This window comes from Tachypleus tridentatus, chromosome 12 (assembly GCF_004210375.1).
Source record: "Tachypleus tridentatus isolate NWPU-2018 chromosome 12, ASM421037v1, whole genome shotgun sequence".
Classification (NCBI taxonomy): Eukaryota; Metazoa; Arthropoda; class Merostomata; order Xiphosura; family Limulidae; genus Tachypleus; species Tachypleus tridentatus.
In genome coordinates this window covers 105,238,504-105,256,650 of record NC_134836.1, presented here as the reverse complement: position 1 = coordinate 105,256,650, position 18,147 = coordinate 105,238,504, and the positions used below count along the sequence as shown (strand labels likewise).

Here is an 18,147-nt window from a genome sequence, read left to right as displayed (position 1 = left end):
ATTGACCGTCTATTTATAACGCCCTCATGGCTGAAAAGGCGAGCATGTTTGGTACGACGAGGATGCGAACCCGCGACCATCAGTTTACGAGTCGCACGCCTTAACCCACCTGGCCATGCCGGGCCAAAACACGACATAAAAGTCATGCCGTACTATTATTTTTTGACATGTCCATTTGGCGGTAAATAAACATCCAATACCATACAAACCTCGACAGTTCATCCTAATATCCATTCATCTACCATCTGGCTTTCTTATCTGACTATCTAATCATCAAACCTTATTTCAAGTACATCTCTGGTACTAAAGGAAGATTAGAAACCCGTTATAAATACAATAACCGCTTAAGAACCTCTTCGTTGTTTGTTACTCACAAACTATATAAATATTTTGATATATCTCAGTATTAGCAAAAAATAAGATTTATGACGTTCAAGAAAACCTAAGAGAGAAAATAATCACTTTAAGTGCAGTTTTCTTTTTTGTTTCCATTTAAAAAGCCAGCAAATCTATGACTAAACGAGAAGAAAAAACAGCATACTGTTATTTACAGTTACTTGTAAAGTACTAGTATTCATTATTTTAGTTTTACAAACGTTATTTTACTCAATATTTCCCTCGGGTATTCGAACTGTATCTAATAGTGTGACTAAACCTCTTATTTGTTAAACTATAGCTAGCTTTGAATTGGGTGTTAGTATTGAAGCTTTGTAGAATGGACTGCAACTGCCTGTTGTGGAGACACAAGTGCAGAGGACGACATTTCAAAAGTCTTTCGCTTTGTCTTCAAAGGGTGTTAGTGTTAACTAAACAATGAAGAAGTAAAGATAATTCTATTGTAACTGTGTATAAGTAATTCGTGATTTTCATTTAAAGATAATTCTATTGTAACTGTGTATAAGTAATTTGTGATTTTCATTTAAAGATAATTCTATTGTAACTGTGTATAAGTAATTCGTGATTTTCATTTAAAGATAATTCTATTGTAACTGTGTATAAGTAATTCGTGATTTTCATTTAAAGATAATTCTATTGTAACTGTGTATAAGTAATTCGTGATTTTCATTTAAAGATAATTCTACTGTAACTGTGTATAAGTAATTCGTGATTTTCATTACCCCTATTTTTCTTTACTCAAATTCTGTTAGTAAAATATCTGTTTATTAAAAAATTCAATCGGTTTTAACCCTAATAAAATCATAAATAAATACTTACTTCTTTCAAACATCACTGAAAGGTAAAAACTTCATTAAATATTATATACTGTAGGTAAATTTTAATATGTAAGGAAATATAATGCAAACTTTTTTTAAATCTCTTATTTTAGTTGAATATTTCTTACACTACATAATTTGCAGCTGTTAGCAAGCAAGTAGCAGACGAAGTGAGTATAGCCCCGAAGCCTTAATTTCAACATGTAAAACAAAACTTAAGTACAGATATTCGAGTGCATTATTAACTTCACTACAATGAAATAATTAATTTCCAGGTAAAATACAAGACAGTTTAATGCCTTACTTAAATCAATGTTAAGCGAAGATATGGTTTTACCAAGCAGTATTATAATTTTTCTTTCTAGTTCTCTATAGAATATGAGAGAAATAGCAGTGACATCAGTGCTGAAAAAAGGAAACAACAAATCAGAAAAAAAAAAAAAAAAGTGCTGACACAGACTGGCTGTAAAGCGAGAGCTAACAAAAAATTGGTCAACCTTTAGCGGTTGTGTCCATCGTGGATGAGGCTCGTCGTCTGTGTACAGGTGCAGTGGGGACGAACCGACGAAGAAACATGACTGGTCTCAATACTAAGAAGGAAAGAAACGGCAACTCACTGGACAATGTCAACGATAAAATAAATAAACTGTTTAAAAACAGGGTTCGTTTCGTCCAGGCTCTCGTCAAACTGTGATCTATGAAACAGACTAATTTGAATTAGTTAATTAAACAGTACAGGTGGAGTAGTTATTGAAAGTAAGGACATATCAGTATTCGTTAGTGTGAGCTAAGTGCCGTATAATGACAAGAATGCGATATATGTATATAACACTGTGCAATGTGGTCCATAAAACTAAAATTTACTCGATTTTAATTGGTAAGGCGTGTTAAACTTACGCAGACGAGGCTCCTGAAGAGAGGACTCGAATTCTAATTGTTCGTTCCGATAAGGAGCATCTGTGACATCTTCAAAATTCATGATGTACATACATATTACTCCTTCTTCATTACGGATTGGCGCCATCACTTGGCTACACAAAACCTTTGAGCCTGCATCAGAGAATAACACACAGTTGGTAACAGAATTATGATAACTATAGCATCAGACGTTTAAAAACGTGTTTCTGACTAAACTTATGTTGCTATGACCTAGTTTGAAATACGTTGTGCTTCCTCCGTTGGTAATCGTTTTTCAAAATTAAGGTAAACTCGAGCCCTATAAATCGCACTCGAAAAACTAAACGCTACGAGTACACAGCAGGTAGATAAAGTTTAACAATTTGATGTTTAATCCAAGTTTAAAATTAATAGAAAAATTTTATTCCACTTGTAAAATATGAAAAGACAAAAGCGCTTAAAGTTTATCTTCATAACCTTTATTAAATCAGAACCATTCAGAATAATTAAACTATACCATCTGGAAGACTATATCCCCTGAATTCCGTTTTTGTTGTAATGCTCTTGATTATCACGATATAGTTTCTGCTAAGAGAAAAATGAGAAATTAAAACGTATACAGCTGTTAACACATTTAAATTCAATACTATTTCAGGCTTACACACACCTGACGAGAAGAAAAACATGTTGCTAATATAAACCAGATATACAGAACAAATGTTAATAAGCTTTTACACATTCAAACTGAAACTAACTTACCTTTGAATTTAACACAAAGCTACACGAGTGTTATTTGTGCTAGCCGTCCCTAATTTAGCAGTGTAAGACCAGAGGGAAGGCAGATAGTCATCACTACTCACCGCCAACTTTTGAGTTACTCTTTTACCAACGAATAGTGGGATTGACCGTAAAATTATAACGCCCCCACGGCTGAAAAAGCAAGCATGTTTGGTGTGACAAAGATTTGAACCCGTGACCATCAGATTACGAGTCGAGTGCCTTAACCACCTGTTATGCCGGACCCACTTATCTTTGAAAAAAACGTCTTATATGTTTATGAATCTAGGTCCTAATCCGCTCAATAGTTGCTAAGCGTAGCCTTGGTATAGATTAAAACTATCGAGAGCCACGAGCCAAGACTTTATAAATCCGAGAATAATGGTTGTACACACAAAACACTAACTGAGAATAAAAAAAAAAAAACTAAGTTCAGGGACTGAAAAACAAGTTCCCCTATTTTATAATTTAGCTGGAGAAAAGGTACTAAAAGTCAAGGTATTGATGGTTAGAAACAGAATCGAGTTGGTATTCACAGCTAACTAAACAATATAGAGAAAACTAGGACTGTAGAATACTGTTGGAGATAAATAGAAAGTGGAAAGACAAAGACAGGAGTTAGGTGAATAATTCATTTCACAAAGTATTATCAGTTCTTAAAAAACTTAATCTGAGGGTCGTGGGTTCGAATCTCCATCACATTAAACATGCTCGCCATTTTAGCCGTGGGGACGCTATAATGCGATGGTCAGTCCCACTATTCGTCGATAAAAGAGTATCCCAAAAGTTAGCGGTGGGTGGTGGTGATTAGCTGCCTTTCCTCTAGCCTTACACTGCTAAATTAGGAACGACTAGTGCAGATAGCCTTCGTGTAGCTTTGCATGAAATTTGAAACGTTTGTTTTGTTTGTTTGTTTTTTGGAATTTCGCACAAAGCTACTCGAGGGCTATCTGTGCTAGCCGTCCCTAATTTAGCAGTGTAAGACCAGAGGGAAGGCAGCTAGTCATCACTACTCACCGCCAAGTTACTCTTTTACCAACGAATAGTGGGATTGACCGTACATTATACACCCCCACGGCTGGGAGGGCGAGCATGTTTAACGCGACGCGGGCACAAACCCGCGACCCTCGGATTACGAGTCGCACGCCTTACGCGCTTGGCCATGCCAGGCCCAAAATTTGAAACAAACCAAACCAAACGACCAATAGTTTGTATGTGTTAAAACCTTGTTTCGTTTGAAACAGATATTTGTTTTTAATACAATGCTTTGATGCTATACAAATTTTGATATTGTTAAGTTCGTTAATGCTTACGGAGATAATCAAATTAATATTAAAATAATGTTAACTTCTGTAAAAAAAACAACTTGTAGCATGATTTTACTTGAGTTTACTTACCAATAAAGTATATTTTGTCACAATTTGTAGCTTTTACACTGAGCAAAAAAAAACTAATCTTACTTACTTAAAAGATGTAGATTGTATTAAAAAATCTCGAAATATATAGTACTGCGATCTACGTTATAAATAAGGTAAAATATAAGTAACTGTTTGAGTTTAGGAAAGTAAAAAAAAATAGCTGATAAAAGCTCTAAGTCATAATTTCTTAGAACAAATAAATTACTCATTAACTTTTTTAAAACCTTTAGATAAACTCAGAGAATGTGTCATAATGACTGTATTGTTGTAAGGTGTAAAATGTTGGATGATACAAGAGAGAGAAAAGAAGGAATTCTATCCAGATAAAAACGTACAGCGATGACAAGTCAATACATATACTTTCTAAATTTACACACAAACTGTTGCTTTTTGAGTCAAACATTTTATGAAGACTTATATTTTCTTATTTTGTTGCTAGAATAGACATATATATTGTAGCCAATTCCAATAAAGTGAGTATTGTAAGGGAACGTGTGTGGTGTTATAGTAGCAAGGCTGGAAAGACCAGAACAAAAGAAGATGATGAAACCTAGAGAAGAACACCCAAGATAAATAGTTTTACTCATAAATTATGAAAAATGGTGTATAGTGAAAGGACAGTTGCCGCATCACCAAAGATCTCGTATATATATAATCTACCTAAAAGCTCTGACGTAATTCGTTTCTGGGCAAACAAAATATCTTAAATGGTCTACAAAACTCCAAAAAAGTGATAAATAATCCACATGCACTTTATGTATTAATATTATTTGTTCCAGAAAAACATAATAAAGATATCGATAAGTTGGAAAGAAATATTTTCTACCTTTTTTTCTTGCACTTAATTGTATAAAAACAACACACAGTTTCATAACAAAATTAGCATTCTTTGTTGCACTTCATTGTGCAAAACAACACACAGTTTCACAACAAAATTAGTATTCTTTGTTGCACTTCATTGTGCAAAACAACACACAGTTTCATAACAAAATTAGCATTCTTTGTTGCACTTCATTGTGCAGAACAACACAGAGTTTCATAACAATATTAGCATTCTTTGTTGCACTTCATTGTGCAAAACAACACACAGTTTCGTAGCAAAAAGTCGTATTGTTTGTTGCACTTTACTGTGCAAAACAACACAGTTTCGTAGAAAAAGGTCGTAATATTTGTTGCACTTAACTGTGCAAAACAACACAGTTTCGTAGCAAAAAGTCGTATTGTTTGTTGCACTTAACAGTGCAAAACCACACTCAGTTTTATAACAAAATTAGTATTCTTTGTTACACTTCACTGTGCAAAACAACACACAGTTTCATAACAAAATTAGTATTCTTTGTTACAGTTAATTGTACAAAACAGCACACAGTTTCGTAGCAAAAAGTCGTATTGTTTGTTGCACTTAACTGTGAAAAACAACACACAGTTTCATAACAAAATTAGTATTCTTTGTTGCACGTCATTGTGCAAAACAACACACAGTTTCATAACAATATTAGTATTCTTTGTTGCACGTCATTGTGCAGAACAACACACAGTTTCATAACAATATTAGTATTCTTTGTTGCACTTCATTGTGCAGAACAACACACAGTTTCATAACAATATTAGTATTCTTTGTTACACGTCATTGTGTAGAACAACACACAGTTTCATAACAATATTATTATTCTTTGTTGCACTTCATTGTGCAAAACAACACACAGTTTCATAACAATATTAGTATTCTTTGTTACACGTCATTGTGCAGAACAACACACAGTTTCATAACAATATTAGTATTATTTGTTGCACTTTATTGTACAAAACAACACACAGTTTCATAATAAAATTAGTATTCTTTGTTACACGTCATTGTGCAGAACAACACACAGTTTCATAACAATATTAGTATTCTTTGTTGCACTTCATTGTGCAGAACAACACACAGTTTCATAACAAAATTAGTATTCTTTGTTGCACTTCATTGTGCAGAACAACACACAGTTTCATAACAATATTAGTATTCTTTGTTGCACTTCATTGTGCAGAACAACACACAGTTTCATAACAATATTAGTATTCTTTGTTGCACTTCATTGTACAAAACAACACACAGTTTCATAATAAAATTAGTATTCTTTGTTGCACTTAACTGTGCAAAACAACAAACAGTTACAGAACAAAATTAGTATTCTTTGTTGCACTTAACTGAATAAAACAACACACAGTTTCGTAGCAAAAAGTCGTAAATGCAAATATTAATTGAAGATATCAAGCTTAAATGAGACCGGTCCGTCGTTAAAACTAAATTATATAAATCTGAATAAAACATTTAAAATCAAATAAATAAATAGTATTCAAACCAAGACAACACTAGACTTGAATTGGAAATAAGGGACCTAAGGTAATCTTACTTCATAGAATTTAGGTGCATGTATATATATCAGATTTTACCATTTATATCTGGGAAAAATTGTTTATCTTGATTTTTATTATATTTTCATAAATATTAAACATTTCATATTACCCATTATTAATAAATATATTACACACAAAAATTATGCAGTTTGCATAACCATTTTCTTTTGTATTATTGCCAATGGAAAAATTTAAATTTTATTATTCGCTACATAATTTACCTAAACCTTTCCTTTCTAACCAGTAATTTCGTTGGATTTGACTTTCGTGCAACTATAACACGTGTAAAATAAAATATAAGTTGGAGAAGTGAGACCGAAGAAAAAGTGAATAGAAAAACAAATGATGAAAAATGTGGAATTAGGATACGAAAAACTCAAGTAAAAAGCTTAATAAACAGAAAGAAAGTGGGTCAAACGAGCAATTCAGAGATGGTGGTAGTAAAGTTGACAACTTGAAAAGGGCAAAGGTCAGAGGCTAGTCGGAGAGAATAACAGAAACTAAGAACTGTTATATTTTGGAAAGAAAAACTACATTGAACAAAGAATAATAAAGACAAGAGGATGTTTAAAAACTTAACTAACACGGACTTGAGGAAATAGAGTATAAAGTATTTCAGATATACTCGTACACCTTGGTTAAATAAACGAATGCTTCAAGTTAGGATCACAATGTGACAACGTCATTTGTTGATTTCTGTGTTAGCTGCCTGAGAATGAATATCGAGCCTGTCTGTTTGATAAAGTTCCACCAAACAAACGGTTTTCTTTGATGCAATGTTGGGTACGAACGGTAGCGACAAAGAAAATACAAAAATTCGTAGCTGACAACATTCTATTTCATGTTTTACTCATATACGGCTGTAAGAATATCAGGTTAAGAAATAAAAGAACCTTGGAATAAATAAAACGTAAAAGTTGCTCAGAGATTCACCAAAAAAAAATAAAAATAAACGTAATCGATCCGGAAGTTTAAGTACCTTTGAAGAATGGATTTTTCTCCTTCAGAAACGTTAAAATAAATTTCATTAATCTAGCTTTGGTTTCTGTAGATTTATTCTTAATAATTTGATCATTACGTATTCTAGATTTCTGTCAATTTAGAGCCTGTGTAATAGAGGATAATAAACTTACTTCCACGTGTATTTTAACGATACTGTTTGCTTATATTTGAATTTTGCGCAAAGCTGCACGAAGATTATCTGCGCTAGTCGTCCCTAATTTAGCAGTGTAAGACTAGAGGGAAGGCAGCAAGTCATCACCACCCACCGCCAACTCTTGGGCTACTCTTTTACCAAAGAATACTGGGATTCACCGTAACATTATAATGCCCCACGGCTGAAAGGACGAGCATGTTTAGTGCGACGAGGATTCGAACCTGCGACCCTCGGATTACGAGTCGAACGCCTTATCCCACCTGGCCATGCCGAGCCCTTCCTACAAAGAGGGTCTAAGAAATGGAACTTAATCAGTTGCCTTTTTTAAGTTAGTATTCTTTTAATTTCTAATGTTCAAATAAAATATAATTTATGTTTATTGTGAATATAAAATATAATAAGGAAAGAAATTCCGCGAATAATTATTTAACTTCAGTGAACATTTACCAATAATAATATTTTGTCAATCTTTTCTCCACACGACTTTATTTTCAAGCTACAAATAGTGTTGTAACTATTATATTAAAATACTTCAGATCTTAGAAGTGCAAACATTATCAATTAGTGTAAAAAAGTACATTAAAATATAAGTATTTTATACGAAGCTATATAGAAGAGAAGTAAAAATCAAAACAGAATAGTTCTTATACGGAACAGATACAACGCTTTTGAATTTTTTTCAAACTGTAATTAAAACGGACCATTTTAAAACACCGATCCTCCGGCTTTGAAAACGTGTTAGACCCTGACATTCTATGTTAGAAAACTGCTACAAACAATGAACAATTCAACATAGTATGCAGAACCTAACTACGGGCTATAAAGAGAGGAGAGATTGAATGTTAATCTAATAACATTAAATTGAATTTTCTTTTTCTCAAATCGTCTCCAGCTTTCCATTTCATCCACCCATTTCTCCAGTCTTAGTTTATTAAAGCGATGTATAATGATTAAAAAAACATTCCGTATAGAATATAGGAATGCATTTCTTGCAAACCCAGTCTTTGATAGAATTGTGTTAACATGAAACACACACACACAAAAATGTCACAGTAAATCACACATCACAAGTTTTAATTTGCTACCATTTCTCCTGGATGTTTTAAATGCTCGAATACGAAAATGTCTTGTTTTTTTTCTATTACCAGAACCTTTTACTTGAACGAATCAATCTTCCGACAATCAACATATTTTTAAAGCATACGTTTAATGAAAATAAAATGCCACGTGCGAGCGTACTTCTATAAATACCGATCAAATAATTAAAAAAAAAAAAAACAGGAACTTTATCATGCAGAAAAAAATTATAAAACCACTAAAGGAAATGTAGCTTTATCCTATTCTAATCTATAAAAACACTATTAAAAAAACAGTTTGACGTTAATGGGTGAGCAGTACAAAACCAACAGATTCTTTTAAGTTAATAAAGTCACTAAGGGAACGCTGTTCTTTTATGATTATCTGTCGCATTAGGGACCTAAATTCTTAATAGGATTGAGTTTTATTTTTCTATCGGAACGGAAGAGAGAAAGCAAGCTTTAAAAGCACCGGTACCGTCGGTATTCTCACGATAGTTTTACAAAATGCGAATGTGGAATTTTGAAGAATTCTAAGTTTAGTACAACTAAAAAAAAAAATAGAGTGACGAAAACAAAAATACTTGTCACATCATCTTGAAGTTCATTTTATTACATAAGTGAAGTCTGTAAATTAATATGGGAATCATTCTTGCACTAACAAAGACCAACGAAACTATCTGTGATCAAAATATTATCTTTACTACAACAGTACTTTTTTAAGAATACATTATTTCTAGGATAATTCAAAATAATTGTAAACGAAGACAACGAAATATGCATCTCCACGTCCTTAAGCCTAACATTAGTGAAATCTTATCTTCGAGGAAGAGGTGAATTAACACCGTAATTTGTGTACGTTTTTGCTTTAGTTTGGTTAGGGTTAAGCTTTACCGTACTTAATACTGTCAGTAAATAAACTTATAATGTTTCGTGTTTTTTTTTAATTTCGCGCAAAGCTAGTCAAAGGCTATCTGCGCGAGCCGTCCCTAATTTAGCAGTGTAAGACTAGAGGGAAGGTACCTAGTCAATACCACCCACCCCCAACTCTTGGGCTACTCTTTTACCAAATATAGTGGGATTAACCGTAACATTATAATGCCCCCACGGCTGAAAGGGACGAGCATGTTTAGTGCGACGAGGATTCGAACCCGCGACTCACAGATTACGAGTCGCACGCCTTAACACGCTTGGCCATGCCGGGCCCATATTATTATATAACCTAACATTGGCCGTTTTTAATAGCTTTGATAAGGTTTTAACATGTTGTTGTACAAAATGTCTATTGATTAAAGTATATTAAAATGCGCCTTTTCGCCCTTCCCCCCAGTAGCACAGCGACACGTTTTCGGACTCATACTGGTAAAACCTGGTGTTCGATACCCGTGGTGGGCAGAGCACAGACAGTCCATTGTGTAGCTCTGTGCTTAATTCCATATAATCAATCAGTCATGCATCTTTTACTTAAATTCATTGAATTTAACTGTCTAAGCATTTAAATAGTAAAATGCGCGAGTGTTTTTAGGACAGACAAAAACTTTATATTATAATAGATAAACAGCTAGTGCTATTGTGTTTTATAAAGTCACTGATCAAGAGTAAATCCACAAAATTGAAACCAGCTGACAGTTGCACAGGTAGAAAATTAAATTATATTCACTTTGGCCGAGCACTTTAGTTAGAGGTCCAAAGTTCGAACCGTGATGTTACCGAACGCGCTGTTTATAAAGTTCTATATCAATATTGTTATTCATTTCAAAGAGCACGAAACCAGAGCCAGTTGTAACTGAATCTTAAACGTCTTGGACATGGTATTCTACTCAAGTGTCCCGTAAGTCACGTTTACCTTGAAAAATCCAAAATATTTATTTTAAAACTTTAAAAAAACATGGTTGCTTTTTACCATGTGCTGTAAACTGATGTTTATACGATTTATAGCCGTGAAACTTAGCTTAAAAAGTATTAATGCCAATAAAATAAAATTAGAAGATACGTAATAAAATATTTTAACACATAAACAATGATATCTAGTAGACGTTAAGTGTTAACTACTTCACAGAAACTATCAAGATACCATTTAAAAAGTAGTAACACTACACTATGTAACAAAATTTTTACTTTTTCTTCTTCCTAGACAGAAAGTGTTATTTCCCAGGTGCTTATGCCTAAAGTAAATGAAAAAAAACAACCTATTTTTCTCTTCAAACTTTGTTTTTTGCCACCTGGGTAATGAAATTTTTAAATTTACTAATTTTCCAAAACATCCCAGGTAGATTCAGTGCTGAGTAGCTGATAGAGAATTTTCTCGAACTTACAAGAATTTTCAAGAACTTTCTAGAATGCTGTAGACGCTTCAAAGCTGTGCTGCTCCATAAAGAGAATAAGTATCCGTCTCTTCCCCTGGCTCATTTGGTGCACCTCAAAGAGGAACACAACAGCGTCAAGACCTTGCTAGAAGCCTTAAAGTATTGTGAGTATGGCTAGGAGGTTAACGAAGACTTAAAAATGGTGACATTCCTAATGGGTGTCCAAGGAGGCTTTACCAAGCTTCTCTGTTATCTTTGCCTTTGGGACAGCAAGGACACCTCAGCGCAGTACAACAGGAAGCACTGGCTACAACGGACCGAGTTCTCTGTGGGGAGGCACAATGTCAAGTGTGAGCCATTAGTTGACTTCCAGAAGGTGTTGTTCCCACCATTATACATAAAATTGGGTCATATGAAACAATTTGTCACAGCTCTTGATAAGGAGTCTGCAGCCTTCAAGTACCTTCGAGACTTTTTCCTTAAGCTGTCTGAGGCAAAGGTCAAAGTTGGTGTATTCGTTGGACCACAAATAAAGAAGATCCTGGAGTGCAAAGAATTCCCCAAGAAGCTCAGTAGGAAGAAGAAAAAGATTAGGGCAGCTTTGTCGCAGTGGTTCGAGGCTTCTTGGACAGTCACAAGGCCGACAATTATGTGGAACTACGTTAAAATTGGCTGCAGGATTTTTCTGAAAGTCCATATCCTTGACGCTCATCTTGATAAATTTAAGGAAAACATGGGAGCACACTTAGAGCAGCAAGGCGAGTGCTTCCATCAAGATATACTGGACTTTCAATGCCGCTATCAAAGAGCATATAAAAATAAAACATGATGGAAGACTATATTTGGGGTCTGATACGTGAAAATGATTTAAATTACAGTCGCAAATCTTGAAAACCTACTCATTTCTAAACATTTGAGTTATTTTTGTATAACTTTAGTATAAATGCATGTACATCTTGGTTCATATGTTGTTTTATTCAGACCTTATGTAAATGAAAATGTGCAAATTAGCCCGTTTTTACATATAAAATAGGTTAATTTCTAAATTTCATTATCCAGGTCACAAAAGCAAAGTTTAAAGGGAATAATGGCCATTTTTTATACTTTTACAGCATAAGCAATTAAGAAATAACACAATATCCAGGAACAAAATTTGTGTTACATTGTGTAATTTATATACTGTGTCGAGTACTTAATAAAGAGTGATGTGTGTTAGAAATCTACAGAGGCTACCAAAAGTTCGTAAGTTGCATGAATTTGGATTGTGGAAAATATAATCTGCTAAAAATGCAGAAATTCGATTGGTCAAATATTTAGAGCTCTTGATCACCAGAACTCAACTGTACAAGAAGCCAACGCATCACAACCTGAACGTGACACAACAACATCTTGGCCCGACATGACCAGGTTGTTATGTCACTCGACTCGTAATCTAAAGGCCATGAATTCGAATTGCCGTCACACAAAATATGCTCGCCCTTTCAGCCGTGGGGGTGTTATAATGTGACGGTCAGTCTCACTATTCGTTGGTAGAAAAGTAGCTCAAGAGTTTGCAATAGGTGATGATGATTAGCTACCTTCCCTCTAGTCTTACACTGCTAAATTAGGAACGGCTAGCGCAGATAGCTCTCGTGTAGCTTTGCGTAAATTTCAAAAAGAAACTTACCTAGAAATCATATGAAAATTCAAAATGGATTAAAAAATTCAAACAAAGAACAAATCATTTACTCAGATTGACCGAATCCATCGTAGTCAACTTTAATTGAAAAAAAATGCACTCTTGCCTCCTTTTTAAATGTTTAAAAAACATTCGACACCGCGTGGCACAATGATCTTAGGGTCCGAATGTCAGAATTGGAACTACAGTACGGAATTTGTAATCCTAATTTAGACGATTTCACTTCTCAGGCAAATTTCTTTTACTAAAGAATGGTTATTCTATGTTATCCTAGAGTTAGCTTTAAAATTTTCATTTAAAAAATGCTCACAAAAGTGATGCCCTTAAAGTATTGTTTGCTTATTTATTCATGAACAAAACCATGGTAAACTGTCTTCCGTATCCATCACAAGGAATCGAGCCCCAGATTTTAATGTTGTAGGTCCAGCCAACTTACCACTGTCCTACAGGAGGACATTATTAAAATGTGTTAACTTCTTTCATGGTGATAATTATTACCAAGTACGAAAAGTATTCCTTGTAAACATATATCGATACGTCTTTCTCTAAAATGTTACCATACAGAAATGGTTATTAAACGACTATGCTTCCTTACCTACCATGTTTATTTTATTTTTTGAAATAATGTTCTTGCTGCAGATTTGTATGAAAGAAATTCTAATAACAACATACAGTAAAATGCTGTTAACATCGTCTCCTTAACATATATAGCAAGGAATTGCCCAATAAATTAAAAGCAGAACTTTGTTTCCATTTTTTGTTTTGTTCGTTTTTGGATTTCGCGCAAGGCTACTCGAGGGCTATCTGCGCTAGCCGTTCCTAAGTTAGCAGTGTAAAACTAAAGAGAAGGAAGCTAGTCATCACCACCCACCGCTAACCCTTAGGCTACTCTTTTACCAACGAACAGTGGGATTGAACGTCACATTATAACGCCCCCACGGCTGAAAATGCAAGAATGTTTGGTGCGACGGGGATGCGAACCCGCGACCCTCAGATTACGAGTCGCATACCTTAACCCACCTGGCTATGCCGGGCCGTTTCCAGTTTACGAATAACTTCAACAGCTCTGAAATGCCGTATCAAACCAAAATATGAGCCTTGTTCTTACCAGCGAAACGTTAGAACAACTGTAAATATAGAAGATAACAACGAAGAAGCATCATTTAAATATTTTATAAGTTATAGGATTCATAAGAATTATATGTATATATGTGTGCATATATATAATACTCGTTACAACAGGAACATTTATTAGCAAAGATATTTCCAAGTGAATAAATACTCAGTAATTTATAAGTTAAAAGATAAGAAATGACGTGTGAGTTTTGTTTGAATTATACAAGGCTTAGTTGAATCAACCTCCAGATCCACGAGTACAAAAGAACGTTGAACTGTAAGATGTGTAATCCTTTCTAGAAAGAGCAAACAGAAGCGAACAGATTTATGGAAAACTAAAACAAAAAACATTTAATCAAAAACCAATGAATGGGATCATGAAAGAGAAAGTGACAAGAGAAACCCGCTGTTACATTATTTTCAGTTCGGCACTCGTTACACATTCATCAAGTGAGATATCAAGAGCCTCGTGCCCAGCGTGTAATTCCTCAACAATCCTCTATTGAGACGTCTAACTCCCCACCCCGCTGCCTATTCAATCACTCAGTGGCTGAAGAAACATCCGAAATGATGAAACATTATCCTCTATATTTTCTGACAAGCACGTGGTTAATGTTCCTCCCATTTGTTTCTCTATGCCATAACTCCGAACTTATCTATTTCGTAAGAAATTAAGGTTGCACTTGTCAAGCACACAAAACTATTTTCATTTCTTGAAGAATTCGTATCCGAGTATCAAATGTTTCATTTGCCAAATAATGTAAACGTTCCCAATGTGGAAACATCACACAAGTGCGTCTCTGGCCATATATTATACGTACAAATACACAGGTGCACATGTGCACACGGATATTTATAATTCATACAAAACTAGGACTAATTATAAAAATTTCAAATCATGACGAGCGTTCCATAAAACGCGAGTTTTCATTATTTCAAAATAATATGTAATAATGTCTAGGTATTTTAGTATCTAAAAGAAATAAAAAATTATATAGTCCAAAAAAAGATTGAAATTATAGCACCGTACTCAGTTTTTAACAACTTGTACCTGGACATAATGTTGTCCGGCCATGCCTTTTTTTAATTATTTGTATTCAGAAATAAACTGTTCACTGACAACAATTCATGAATTACATAAAAGTATTCTCATAAATCCCTTTTATGTAAAGGTTAACATTTTGTTTCTAAATTCTGTATTAAAAAAAAAAATTAAACAACTCTGTTAATATTAACACAAAGTTGTACTTTTTTCACGTGTTCAATAGATAAAAAACAATATTCTAGATATAAATCAGACTTTATTATTAGTCGAAACTGTTACAGTTTGCTGCCTACTCTAATAAATGAACATTCAATAGATGCAGCTTTACATCTTTACGTTTCAACATAGAAAACAAAATTAGATATTTTCAGGTTTATCTCATTCCAGAAGGCTGTTACATTATTAACAGTGTGGTAAGAGTACGAGGCCTAAATCCAAGCCACTGTATGGAATCATTTCCTTTTTTTTTTTTTCACAGAACTTACATTCTATTAAATCTATGCCAGGTATTTTGCCATCTCCTGTTTCAATTACACTGCCAAGCCAACCGTGTCAATAGCTGTGAAGCATGGTCATAGAGAAAGCAGTAACGTCATGGAAGTGTGAAAGTTCACCCCACTATCATTTTACGACGTGTAACGTGTTTGAACTTAAAATCACAGCAAATATACTACGTTAGCAGAATATATAACTTTCTCGTATTTCTAACTTCTAACGTTGATTTTATTAAGTTCATTGTATGGCCTAAAGTATTTTGAACATACAACATTTATATAAACTCTTATCGAATTATTAGTTTTATTTTTGTGATTATGTGGGCAGGTAAATGACAAGATGATGTTCATAAAGCATACCAGAAAATGCATAAAAATAAATATAGTTATATAACAACCATTTCGGAAAACAAAGGGAATCTTAAAGTTTTAATTTTCATATAAGTGCAGCATAATGTGACTTCGTGACTATTTCTTTTAAGCATGCAGAAGAAACTCACGAGAGTGACTTTTTGACTTTCATTTCAAACGTGCAGAAGAAATTCTCGACAGCGACTTAGTGACTTTGGTTTCAAACGTGCAGAAATCACTCAAGAGAGCGGTTAATGTATTGCTAGGTAGAGCATAAAACTATATCATTTATTGCTATTGCTTTCTTTGTACAAAGACACACAATAGCCTATCTGCATTCTGATCATCGGACGACTCGTACATCAAACTTTAGTGTTGAAAGTCCGTACACTTTCTAAAAACCTACTGGGAGACATAAATAAATGGCTTCAGTGAAATATTTACAATACTTTCCAGTAAACATGTAAAAAACGTCTCAAAAAGGGAGTTTACTTTTCGTCAGTTATTTTATTCCCGTTGTTTCAAAAAAAACAAAAAACTTTAAAACATAAATCTTAAACGTGCTGCCACCTGGTAAGCATAAATACAACTAACAAGCTTTATTCTTCATTAGTTATTTTGCGTATGCGTTTTTGTGCTGTACACAAAAATTTCTCAAACGTAAACCCAGCTAATTGTAATTATAAATTATTATCAAGATAATCAATCAAATTTGCTAAGAATAATCCTGCCTTATTAATTAATAATAACAGCGATTTTTTCTCTATTGAGACAAGTGGTAATCATCCAGACGCTTCCTACATGTTTGGTGTAACGCAAATTTGAACCTGCGACTCTCACATTACGAGTCGAGCGCCCTAATCACATGACCATGTCTGGCAAAAAACTGTTCAAGTAACTAATTTTCTTTTATCTTTTAATGTAGATCAGTATGAATTCGTTTCTACCAAAACTAATCTGCTACGTCAAGCTTCATATTCGAACAAAAAGCCTAAAAACCCTAATCGTGACGCTTTTAGTAGGTTGGAACACGCCTTACACGAGCAACTCTGCACATTTAAATTGCGTGTATATACTAGACTGGTATGAATAAGAGAAAGAAAAGCACTTGTAAACCCACATTAAAAACAGTGAACTTTAAATATAATAAAGAATATATCATGCTCTTACCTGTTTGTGTTTCTTCTCTATATATCTGTAATTGTTTGTTTGTTTTGAATTTCGCGCAAAGCTACTCGAAGATTATCTGCGCTAGCCGTCCCTAATTTAGCAGTGTAAGATTAGAGGGAAGGCAGCTAGTCATCACCACCCACCGCCAACTCTTGGGCTACTCTTTTACCAACGTATAGTGGGATTGACCGTCACATTATAACGCCCCCACGGCTGAAAGGGCGAGCATGTTTAATGTGATGTGGATTCGAACCCACGACCCTCGGATTAGAAGTCGAGTGCCTTAACCACCTGGCCATGCCGGGCACTACAATGTTTATTAAGACATTCAACTATAATATTTTATATAATGTTTTCCATTTCCTTTTAAATCGATATATCAACATCTACACGACTTTAGATTCTTTTGTTGTGTTGCTTTTCCTAAAACTGTCGTGTTTATAAATTTTATGTTTTGAAAGAATTCTAATATTGCGATGTTTAAAATAAAGCCCTCTACTGGTGCATATATTGATTTAATTCTGTTATCCTTTACCAGAAAGGTTGGCTCAAGTCTACTTGGAAGAATTTTGAAATATTTAAATATTGTTTGAAACTGGCAGATGTCACCATATTAATATCCCAATAAAACCTTTCTTATTAAAAAATATATAATCTTATTTTCATGTTTGATACTGACTCCCAACGTCAATATTCAGTTTTAACAGACCAGTGTTGTTGTTGTTTTAAATTTCTCATTCACGTTTCAGCCAGATATACCATGTTGATTTGTATTCATCAGACGTTTGAATTATCAAGTAACGCACGCTCAAAAGTAATTCATATTTCCATAAAGCTAAGAAATGTGTCTGATAAACTTAACCCTAAAAAGAGACAGTGTCTTTTATACCTCAATTTTTATTAATAATGATAGAATTCTTAGGAATGATAGCAACGTCATCATAGCGAAACGCTAAGCGTTTCTTTTTCATTCCAGAAGGCCCGGCATGGCCAAGCGTGTTAAGGCGTACGACTCGTAATCTGAAGGTCACAGGTTCGCATCCCCGTCA

At 34.1% G+C, this 18,147-nt stretch overlaps 1 protein-coding gene across 6 annotated transcripts in view; it reads right to left on the bottom strand.

Moving 5' to 3' along the window:
* The window catches only part of LOC143234240 (voltage-gated inwardly rectifying potassium channel KCNH6-like), a 209,746-nt gene that overhangs the window by 67,247 nt on the left and 124,352 nt on the right, over positions 1-18,147 (bottom strand). For 4 of the 6 annotated variants that reach the window (XM_076471449.1, XM_076471450.1, XM_076471451.1 and 1 more), the window contains exons 3-4: positions 2,112-2,264; positions 1,712-1,804 (exon numbers count right to left, since the gene is read on the bottom strand). In XM_076471449.1, the coding sequence (XP_076327564.1) occupies positions 1,712-1,804; positions 2,112-2,264 (246 nt within the window). The remainder of the gene's footprint in view (positions 1-1,711; positions 1,805-2,111; positions 2,265-18,147) is intronic. The other 2 variants (XM_076471453.1, XM_076471454.1) reach the window with 1 other exon arrangement.